General features: G+C 40.6%; 1 protein-coding gene across 1 annotated transcript; it reads left to right on the forward strand.

Annotated features, from left to right (window-relative positions):
• Nucleotides 1-5166: 5166 nt before the first annotated feature.
• Nucleotides 5167-7045, forward strand: ccl35.1 (chemokine (C-C motif) ligand 35, duplicate 1). Its single transcript, XM_034685771.1, has 3 exons — nucleotides 5167-5351; nucleotides 6043-6160; nucleotides 6250-7045. The coding sequence occupies exons 1-3, from the start codon at nucleotides 5285-5287 to the stop codon at nucleotides 6362-6364; spliced, it is 300 nt and encodes a 99-aa protein (XP_034541662.1). The 5' UTR covers nucleotides 5167-5284; the 3' UTR covers nucleotides 6365-7045.
• Nucleotides 7046-11518: the final 4473 nt, after the last annotated feature.

An 11518-nucleotide genomic window follows, 5' to 3' on the forward strand; every position in this document is an offset into this window, starting at 1 on the left:
GTCTCTCTCTCTCTCTCTCTCTCTCTCTCTCTCTCCCTCTCTCTCTCTCTCTCTCTCTCTCTCTCTCTCATGTTGTTATTTAAGCTGTGGGTTATCAGGGTCATTCACTTTGGCAAATGAAGTAAATAGAAGAAAATATCAACCCAGAGAATCAAAGCTCACACTAATGTTAGAACTACTGAGAGTGTGATGCAGTCTTTTTCAATCTACTCATGGAACATGATGTTACTCAAGTCTGGTTGGTATTCGATCCATTACGTCAAAAAAAGGGAAACAGTTTTTTATCTCTTAAAGGACACACAATGAAGAAGTGAAAGCAGCGTTTGGGTGTCTTTCTACTTTCGATGAACAAAGGGAGAAGTCTAAGACTAAACATGGACATAAGGTACTTTGTGAAGACACAGAACCTCCCCCTGAGACTAAAGTCAGATCCGCCTCACCAGCCACACACCAGATCATTCAGCCGAAACCTGACAGGGGGCTTTGAGAAGTTTCTGAAGAATCCCCATCATGTGCATTTGCATCTTTTAAATCTTCAATAACATCATGTACAGACAAAAATATGTCGACATCATTTGAACTGTACTCAAGTAAATATTTCTACATCAGGTATTATATTTCAGAAGTGAAATAGTTAAAGGACTGTGTTTATATAACACCTTCTCTCATCTTGTGATCACCTCAAAGTGCTTTTACATTACACCTCACATTCACCCATTCACACCACATTCACACACTGATGGCAGAAGCTGCTGTGTGAAACGATGTTTAGTTTTAACCAAGCTGTAACCTACGGTCCTAAAATATGAAGCCCATGCAGAAGTGTTAAAAACTTGCAGTTCATCGATTGGCACTTGAGGCTGAATGCAGAAACACCGGAAACCACATACACACACATTCAAAGAAGACGATCTTCACAGCAGAAATAAACATGTTTACAGTCTGGTACAAAAAACAGTGTATGTCTGGAGAGCTCATTTCTCTATCGGCTCACACTGTACGGGTGGTTAATGTTTTCATAACGCAGCAGCTCAGAAGATATTAAGATTACGAGTTTACCAAAATTAGAGGCACAGCTGACTTGATGGACAGGCGAGAACACCGTTGGCGAGGAGGCTCAAAGCCCGGCTCTGTACCTCACACTAGCTAACAGACGTTACATTCAGAAATATTTCCAAAATGGCAACCCGTGGGTGATCGGCTTCAAAACAGCGCTTCAGAAACAGATGGGCGCCGTCACATATTCTACGTCCATTCATTATACGGACTATGGATTTTACTAATTCCACACATAGATGACAAACACAAATGGCACAGCACTGGGGGCAGTTTTTGGGTTAAGTGTCTCACCCAAGGACACTTCGGAAGAGCATGAGCAGAGATCAAACCAACGACCTTCCGCTAGAGACACGACCGACTCCACCACTGAGCCACAGCCGCACCGTTTTGGTCATTTGTTTTTGGCATGTCACTATCCTACTGTCATACTCTAACCAAATTCAAGGAACCTGTTGACATGTCATTTATTTCAGATCTCAGTTTGAAACAACAGTGAAACAAATCAACTTGAGTTAAAAAGGATGTTTTTTAAATAACTGTAGTTGTTTTAAACCAGCAGGATCCACTTGTTAAGGTATTCTCAAACCCTGGGGTCATCATCCATCTTCATGAGGATGAAAGCCACAACATATAATCAATGAAGATAATATTTTCATATGAGAATGGTAATGCAGTCTCTGTGTTAACAGTGCAGCCTATTGATCTCCAGGTTCTCTCCCGTCTCGACTCTTTGCTCCTCACATTTCCTTTCTCTCCTCAGCGTCTAAAAAGACGGAACTCACAAAAAATGACACAAGAAACACTCAGCTTTCTTATTCTATCTACAGACCATTTTCCATTGAAGAAAGAATTATCAGGACTGCTTGGCTTTCGCTCACAACACTGACTGAATATTTCAGATCATCTCCTCACATCAGCTCTCTCAGGCTGCGAGACATGTTCACACATGGCTGGTCTGAACGTGGCTGGAGGAGTACAATGATGAGTAAATGATGACAGATACAGAGCGCTTTTATGACTCAGACCTACAGTAAGTCTCATACAGATAGTATTCTCACACAAAGCACACCTGTTACAGGTCAATTCATACACTCACAATGCATAGTGTGTTCACTGTTTGAAACTAAACTTAAAACACATCATCTCAGTCTTATTATTTGACTGTTTTCTACATAGGATGCAAATAAGGAAAGGATTAAGAACATGCTTCACAGGTTATGGCCTCAGTGTTACCTTGGATGGAGGATTGCACCTGCCAGGATAACTTATTCTTTATTTCTCACAGTGGTAAATTAACTTGTACTTCTATATCTCTTTTCTAGTCTTTCTGAGCACTCAAAGCTCTTTTACACTACTCGCCATATTCACCCTTTCACACCACATTCACTCACTAATGGTAGAGGCTGTTCTAGTCAGGGACCATCGATGTTAGCTGATCTCATTCATACACTCTGTCTCAGCAGATGTGTGTCCAACATGAGTTCCTGCTGGAGGTTTCTACCTGTTAAAGGAAGTTTGTCCTTGCCACTGTAACTTGCTAATTGCTGCAAAGTGCTCTGATCATGGTGGATTAAGATGAGATCAGACTGAGTCCTGTCTGTAAGATGGGACTGGATCTGATCCTGTCTTGATGTTGGGTCTTTGTTAATAATAGAACATAGAGTATGGTGTAGACCTGCTCTGTTTGGAAAGAGTCCTCAGACAATATTGTTGTGATTTGGCATTATATAAATAAAGATTAATTGATACACATTTATGTCTGTGAAGGTTCTCACTCATCCAGGTCATGGTATTTAAAAGCTTGATCTGAAAAGGGAAATGGTTTCGGACTCGATACCAGCTGAAGGGTATTTCCCCTACAGCGTGAAGCAACATGTGGCTTTTATTTTCAAGCTCTTCAGAATAGTTTCGGAGGAAAGGCGAAACAAACGTATTCAAGAATTTCTACCAAGTCCAGTTGCCTTTCTAGATAACATACATTTACACACTGCTTACCATGTCACTGGAGCAATTTGGGTTCAGCGTCTTGCCCAAGGAGACAAGTGACTGCAGGAGCTGGGATAGAACCCCTGACCTTCCGATAGATAATTGACTGACTCTACCCACTGAGCCGCAGCAGCCAGATGGCACTGCTTAAAATGTTTCTCTTATCCTTTTAAAGGGTCACCCCAAAGAGGTCACTGACTTGAGGTAAACTAAGGTCAGTTTATAATAGAAGCACTCATCATTTAAAACACCAGGTCATGTCTTTAATAACGTCTTTTGGAGTTTATGATTATAAATAAAATGAAACTAAATACCCTCTATGAAGATAAACGTTGTTGGTAAAAAAAATCATGTACCAGAATCTTGATAGGGCTTCTTTAAAGCTAGGGTTGGTAGTCACGGAAAATTAGCATGAATTTGAATGTAGCATTTTCTCAGGACTCTGTCTAACCCCCCCCTCCCCTCGGAGCTCCTCCAAAACGACGCCCCCGCTCACATGCACTAGCGCCGCTGATTCACAACCATGTGATGGTGACTGATTCAAAACCGGTCCTCAGCACATCGGTTGTGTTTTGCACTACGTCAACTCATGTCTCACTCAGCGGTAAGAAAACACCAAAACATTCTCATAGCGAAAGTTAAAAACACAAACAAACATGAAATGTACGCTTTGCAGGAGGCGGGCAGAACGGCAGGACGGGATTTGATTGGTTTCATCATTTGGCTCCTGATGGCAGGGATTGGTTGGTGTTTTCCCAGGTTTACTCCGGCTGTAGATAGCAGCTTTTTTTTACCTCTTTTTTAAGAACACATTATTTATTGTTTGCCATACATTAAACCTAAGTTATGAGAAGTGTCGTAAAGGACATGATTGAATCAGCTAGCATCAAATGATAGCAGCGACTTCACTGCTAAGGTGACCCTGACTGTAAAAGCATTAAGTCTGTCTGACCTGTTATTGTACAGCTGAGCTCAACCTGCTTTAAGGGGATCAGTAAACTCTTGTGACTGTAAAGAAGGGATTAAATATGGATCTTTAAGAGATACATTTTAGGCCATTATTGCTAAATCTGTACTTTTGCTAACGACAAAGCTTAAACTAGCTCAGTGGGACTTTTCCCTGATCAACATCAAACATTACAGATCTGTAGCAGCTTAAGCGTCAACCAATCACAGCAGGCAGACAAGCCTTTTAAAACTCCCAGGTGTTTCACCAAATTTCCCAAAGGAGGAAAGTACAATTGAACAAAGGTTTTGACTGTTAATAGTAGTTTCAGGGCTTTGGTGAATTTGAATGTTGGTCCAGGTTTGAAATGTAAGATGTTGAGCTCTGACCTTGTCAAAATCCCACTACAGATAAAGATCTACATATCCTGGCTGATTTATAACCATGAACAAAGGTTGTTCATGCCTGTTAAAGACCGGTTTTGTAAGGTTCCTGGCTGCGTGTTTCATATTTGTTGACAGGGAGCCAGTCGTTGCTTTGTGACAGAGAGATTGCCAAGATGCCGAATTTCAACATAAAAGTCTGTGTCATCTGCATAACAAATGTTTTGAGTTATTGTTACCATATAGACATTAAGATCTGGGTTTTTGCACCCCCATAAAAACAACTGTCTCTCTTTATTAAGTGAAATATGGACTGGTTGTTGCCACATCACACTGATAAACTTGCTCTCAAAGAATTATTATAGTCTCTTCTGTTTCGTCTGTCTGCGCAGACTTATCGTTGAATATTACCTTGAATATTAATGCAGTTTATGCACACAGACACTTATGATCAATCAAACACTGTGGTAAGCAGTAAGTACAGAGCTATTGCATTAGGCTGCTGCACCCACAAAGTGCACCTAATAGCTATAAGGGTCTGTGGTGCTTAGAAAAATACCCTGAGGCTGTGAGAGAGAGCGCGCTGTTGTCGTCATCATGAAAGTCTAATGCACTTGGAAACTACATTTTGCACACTTCCTCATAATAGCATTCAAAAGAGAATGTCAATCTATTTGAGGAAGTGTCACGTGAAAGACGAGTCTTGTTTGTAAACCCCCTATAGCCCCTGATAACACTGAAACGTCATCATCGAAAAAGCCCAATCTCAGGATCTCCCTGATGCTCCTGAACTGTATAAAAGTGAAGGAGGCTGGAGCTCAGACAGCAGAGTGCACAGGCTGATAACAGTTCACAGACTTCATCACACTGCTACACTGCAAGGGAAACCTACTCACTCACACACATCAGGATGGCTGCTCCTCGTCTCGCTCTGTCTGTGGTCGTGCTGCTGCTGGCTGTCATCACTCTGAGTGAAGGTAAGACTTATTACTCAACAATAATACACACAGTCAGGGAGTGACAAAGATTGTATAAGAAATGGATGTAGCAACTGGTTATAAAAGTCAATGCAGCTATGCCTTTAACCTGTTTTCTCAGCAAAGACCAGCAGGGGGTGAAACAGAGTCATACTGTGTAGGGTTCGAACAGAAAATGACCCTTCTTATTTAGTTAATATTTTCCCCCTTAAACATGTTCCTAAGGAGTTTATGGACTTAAGTGCTAGATTTAAGTCTTCAGTACAGCGTGATGTTCATATTGTTTCAATTAGAGCTAAATTGACAGTAACGCAGGGGATGTATTAAGACATGGCACCATTACCAAGTCATTACAACAGCCACCAGAATAGTGATGTGTGGAAGTGGCAATAGTGGCAAAGGGTAAAGTTATCCTCAGTAGGTTGATTCAGCATATAATCTCAACCTGTTTAATGTTTTATCACATTTTTTCCAAACATTTTTGTGAAAGGAACTTTAATTAAATATTAAAATAAACTTTCTGTCTGTAATGGAACAGCTGAACAGTGTCACAAACTAAAATAAGAAGTGTATCAGACTTGACCTCATGATGCAGGCCGACAGGACATGGAAAGGGGAACAGAAAAGGAACAATCAGATGATGTTTGTGAGCCTGAGTGTTTGTTGTATTCACTGTTCTTGTGGTTGGCAGGTATGCGTGGTGTTGGACCAAGTAAGTGCTGCTTCCTCTTTAAGGAGACCCCTATGGCTAAAGACAAAGTGGTGGACTATGTGAAGACCAGCCAGCGCTGCTCCAACCCTGCCATCCTGTGAGTAAACAAATCTAAAAAGTGACATCAGCAGCTTTAGTGTATCCACTCTAAAAGCTCTGAACCTGACCGTCTCTCTTTATGATTAGCCTGAAGACAATCCGAGGCCATCGGGTGTGTGTCAGACCTTCAGCCCCCTGGGTGAAGGAGCTCATCACCTACCTGGATGCCAAAGCAGTCCCAGGAGCTTCATCCCACCTGTAACTCTACAGCACCTTGTCCAAAACCTGAGCGTTCAGAGAACAAAAGCTGGCCAGTCATTCGTCATTTTGCTGCAACACTTTAACCTTTAACTTCTGAAAGTAGGCGATGCTTTCACCACAAATATGTTACATTCTTTTCTGCAGGGGGGGACCTTCAGCTGAAAGGCAGCTCTCTTTCTAGCATTGTCCAAAAAAGATTCAATATATAGAAAGAATGTAATGTTATGAATGTTTATGTGAATGTAACTTACAGAAAGGTTCAACAGTATAGTTCTGAGCTGACATTTGATACATATTTAACATTTTCTTTAAGTTTTTAAGATTGAAATGTTTGATTTTAGTCCATGTAACAGCATGGTATATATTTCTTTGTTTTGTCTGATCGGCATCACTGTGAACTATTGTTGCACTGTAATCAGCTGATTCAGAGAAACTACATTTAAAGAGCTATGTCTCCCAACTCCACTTGTTGTCATGAGTACAGTATAAGCTAAAGATGACCAGACTGTTTCTACACTGTCAGCTCTTTGTCTTATTTAAATATTAATTGACTTTTTTTTAATTCAAAAGTTATTTTTCAACCTGGTTACTATAGGGTTAATGATGTAATTTGATACAAATGTTTCTGTATGCTTCTATGACTAATCTGATTCTCCTGAATAAAAGCGAGACTACATAACAACGTCTGGTTGTGTTTTAGTTTTACTCTTGTCAGTTTCAGTGTAAATCAATCACAGGTTTCACTAATAAGAGTGAAACTTCTTGATCACATTCTTGAGCTGCTTCTTATCTCCTTCACCCCTCCTTCTCCTTCATGTGAGGTTCCTAGTCTCCTTCCCTCCCTTTTCCTCCTCTGCATCCCTTTCCCTGTGTGTTTGGCTGTTTTCGAAAACCGCCTACTATACTAGCAGTCTGTGCTGATTTGGCCAAATTCAGTAGTATGTGAACAAGAGATAAATCTGCAGTGTGCCAAAACTACCTATAACTATCCAGGAACGTTTCTCAGTATGCAGTATGTGAAAAAGAGCAAAATCTGCAGTACGCCATATTTACTGGAAGTAAATCAGTCTCATCAGATTTAGAGTTTTTTGAGCCTTTGAATTCCTAGCACTGAATTTTTTTGCATTGAAATAGATTTTTATTGCGTTGAAATTATGTATCTGAATTTTCTGTCATTGAATTTCGGTCTTCAAATTTTCAACAAGTATTTTTCAATCTAATTTTTCAATCTTCACAAATTCAGAGTTAAAAATTCAATGTATAAAAATTCAATGTATAAAAATTCAATGTATAAAAATTCAATGTATAAAAATTCAATGTATAAAAATTCTATTGATTTCAAATTAAAATCTATTTGCATCAAAGACTGGGGGCCTGGAACTTGGTTATACTGCACCCTCAGTCCCTTGGCTTGCAGAAGTGCCTTCACCATCTGATATCCAGAGTGAGGCTGCCTGGATTTAATCTCTCTCACACATTGGTCTAACTTCTCATCTATAATGGCACTGTACAGTGCCTTTACTGAGAAATTAGTCTCAGCCATGCGTCGGTACACTGTGTTTCTGGACATCCCCAAGAGTTTAGCTATGTATGGGACAGACAGATCAAGTTCCAGTAGGCTGCAAAGGTTGTCACAGTTATCACCTGCCACACCTGCTCAGCCTCTCAGCCCACTACATTTCCACTTCCCTTCGTTTCCTGAACCCCACTCTCCTCATTAAGCCAACACAAATCCCCTGTTTCTCATTACCTGCTGCCAGTATTTAAGTCCCGGTTTCAGCTCACTCAGTGCCAGATTGTTCTCTCTGCAAATGCAAGACTCTCCAGCACTTTTCCTCGGACTGATCTCCCGGTTTCGACCCTGCCTGTCCCCGACCTTCCTTCCTCGTTTCCAGCCTGATCCTCCACACAGCGAAACCAGCTTCTCAACAGACATTGTGTGACTGGGTTAGTAAAGACTGTTACCTGCTGTTTCCTCCGGGCTCCAGTGTGCTGCTTTTGGGTTCACCCTCACACCCGTAACAAAGGTAGTCTGAAGATATGGCATTCGTTGTCGCCCAGCTGGTCATTGTTCAAACTGCACAACTGCAGTGTGTTGCTTCCCTTTGTCTTTTTCTAAGTTGATAAGACTTAGTAGCTGTGTTAGTACATCTAAAATCTCTGGACAAACAGCTACATGACTGGAGACAGCATTTAAAAATACAAGTTCTTGTGTGCAAGCAAACTCCATGAAGTCAAGATCCATAGGCATGCGTCCTAGAATATGTTCCAATCGAGAGCGATACTCCAGAAATATTATCGAGCAATAGATCCTTGACAGAAAAAAAGTAATGATGTAAAACCTTCAACTAGAATTGCACATGAATGTAAAAACACTGAAATTGCAATAATAAAGCAAAAATGCAAAAAAAAAAAATTGTAAGGGAAGCTGAAGAGAGACAGGAAACGTAAGGGTCTTGAGGAAACTTGAGGAAACCTCTACTCACCAATGTAAAGTGGTTTGACCACTTTACATTAAAATAAAATCGCCAAACGGTCTCTGAATAGTCTGCTGCATGAACTCAGTCTGTGCAGTGTCGCCTCAGTTGCTCTCAGCTCCGGTGCTGCAGGCTGTCAGAGCGGCCCACCTGAGCTAGTCCTCGGCCCACTGGGTTCCGTATGGGGCAGTAGATGAAAAAGGAACGAACCATCGTGCTGACAGCAACCCGATTCTACTGACAATTTCAGAGTCGGGTGATGGCAACTTGTCAGATCGGGCCACTTTGATGAAAGCCTGTTCGCTAAAAGTTTTGCATAGATGTTGTCCAATAAATCTTGCTAAAGCACTACCTGTTACTGAATCTTACAAGCAAACCACACAAAAGCCAAATAAAAGAGTTAATACACTCACCGAAGCATTTCCATCTTGGCTAGCTGATGCCATTGTCGGCGCAGTGTGGCGCTACTCCTCCTTCTTCTTTGAGTCATTGGCATCACATGACCATTGGAGCGCGACTTCATTGGCCAGCGGTAGGGTTCAATGTGAGATGATCGATTGCTTTTCCATCGGTAAATCAGCTGTTTACATTGAATTTTTTAACACTGAATTTTTAACTCTGAATTTGTGAACATTGAAAAACAAAATTGAAAAATATTTGAAGTCTTAAATTCAACGACAGAAAAATTCAGATACATAATTTCAATGCAAAAAAATTCAGTGCTAGGAATTCAGAGGCATAAAAAATTCTAAATCTGATGAGACTGTTTTACTTCAATACCAAAGCTCCCTGGATGTCTGACTGATTCGGGAAAATTCCTCTGTATGCATGGGACTAGTCTCCCTTGCGTACTGTTTCCCATAATCCACTGCGCTGATTCCGCTTTTTCTTTTTCTTCTCTTTTCTTCTATTTTGACGGGGGGCACTCAGTTTTTAGGTGCTGTGAAAATCATTAAATTCCATATAAAACCCTTCTAAACTTTAAAATCATAAGTGATGCTAAAGAAGCAGTTTATCTATCAGCTTGGCCGTTGTTTACTTCAAAGACCATAGCCAGTCACTCACCATCCATAACGCACTCTGGAAACCTGAACTCTACCTGTAGCAAGTTATCTCATTAAAACCCTGTTTTCAAGACTTCATCCTGGCCTCCATTTGTGTCTGTACTGTGGTTCCTAACCTGGATTCGTTGCACCGGCTCAAGGTCTTCTCATGTGCCTTATCAGTTTTTCTGAAAGGGCTGCAAGCACTGAATGTGCATGATTCTGTATCTGTCAGATTACTCTGTATACCTCGGATAAAGTTGTGAGATTTTGCTTTTTGCACCAAAAGCTAATTTTCCTGAGGTTTAACTTTAACTTTGGAAGGAGAAATCAAACATTCCTCACTCACTTCTCTGGCATGAAAGCATAAACCACCTGGTTTTCTTCTTTGGGTTCTGGGCTTGTTTGGTCACTTGCAAATGTTGCAGATTTTGGCAAACTTTAGACATACCTGAGCAGTATAGGTTAGAGAGACAACAGAACCTGTTTAAAGACAATACTTCTGAAATAGTCCACTGATGTCAGCTGCTTCATTAACCACTAGAGAGCGCCAGTCAACCTTTGTGTATCTGAGCCAATGTACAGACCTACCCTGGGTTCAGAAGCACTTTGCTGCAGCCTCCTCGAGCCTCTGCCAAACTGGGAGTACAAACGGACCCGCCACGCAAAGTGGCGTTCCAACATGATGGTTCTTAGCTGCTGGAGGGCTGAGGATCGAGGAGAGAGGAGGAAATTGGAGGAGCGATGAGAGATGATACACTAGAACAGGGGTTCCCAAAGTGTGGGTCGGGACCCCCAGGAGGGGGGGGGACAAAACAGTAACCATCAACAAAAACATACAGCAAACATTTAAAACATTTTATAATATTTACATTTTTATATGCAGCCAGTTATCTCTCTCTCTCTCTCTCTCTCTCTCTCTCTCTCTCTCTCTCTCTCTCTCTCTCTCTCTCTCTCTCTCTCTCTCTCAAAAATTTGCTTTATTGGCATGAACAACGAGATATTATTGCCAAAGCACATAAATTCGCACAGTACATTATATATATTCACAACACACTACACTCACCATATATACATTAATCACACACCATATTCATTCCCTCTCCCTCTCTAGTAAATAGTGTTGGGTCTTATTTAAATCAGGAGGGATTATTTGAAGTAATCAGCCCCCCCTCACTGCTCTGAAGTCCATAACTTGCAGTCTTACTATCCCGCCGGACACAGAATCACAACTGATCTTGTCTTCACAGAAATGATCAATAATCGATTCATCTCAGAACTTCTTCCCAAGGATTAAGACTCACACAATGACCTCTTGACACCCCCACAGGGTGCCCGTATGCCCAACATCTAATAGATCCAATATCAGTTTAATTCCATAACGACATACCATGTCAGAAAATAACCAATTTAAAATGAGACATTAAACAAACACAAGCATTAAAACATAAAATATTTTAAAATCTAAAAGAAAGAGAGAAAGTAAAATTAGTTAAAATATTTCATTAAATCAGTTTGTTAAAATAAATTAAAAGAAAATCCTTAAAGTTTATAAAAAATGTAAAAAAAAAAATTTAGTTAAAGAAATAAAAAACAAGGTTTCAAAATGACTGCATCCATTATTGAGCAGTGTAC

Source organism: Notolabrus celidotus, chromosome 6, assembly GCF_009762535.1.
Source record: "Notolabrus celidotus isolate fNotCel1 chromosome 6, fNotCel1.pri, whole genome shotgun sequence".
NCBI classification, from domain to species: Eukaryota; Metazoa; Chordata; class Actinopteri; order Labriformes; family Labridae; genus Notolabrus; species Notolabrus celidotus.

Coding starts and splice junctions, on each gene's coding strand:
- ccl35.1 (XM_034685771.1), top strand. CDS start 5,285: ATGGCTGCTCCTCGTCTCGCTCTGTCTGTGGTCGTGCTGCTGCTGGCT. Junction 5,352..6,042: donor TGTCATCACTCTGAGTGAAG/GTAAGACTTATT, acceptor TGTGGTTGGCAG/GTATGCGTGGTGTTGGACCA. Junction 6,161..6,249: donor TGCTCCAACCCTGCCATCCT/GTGAGTAAACAA, acceptor CTTTATGATTAG/CCTGAAGACAATCCGAGGCC.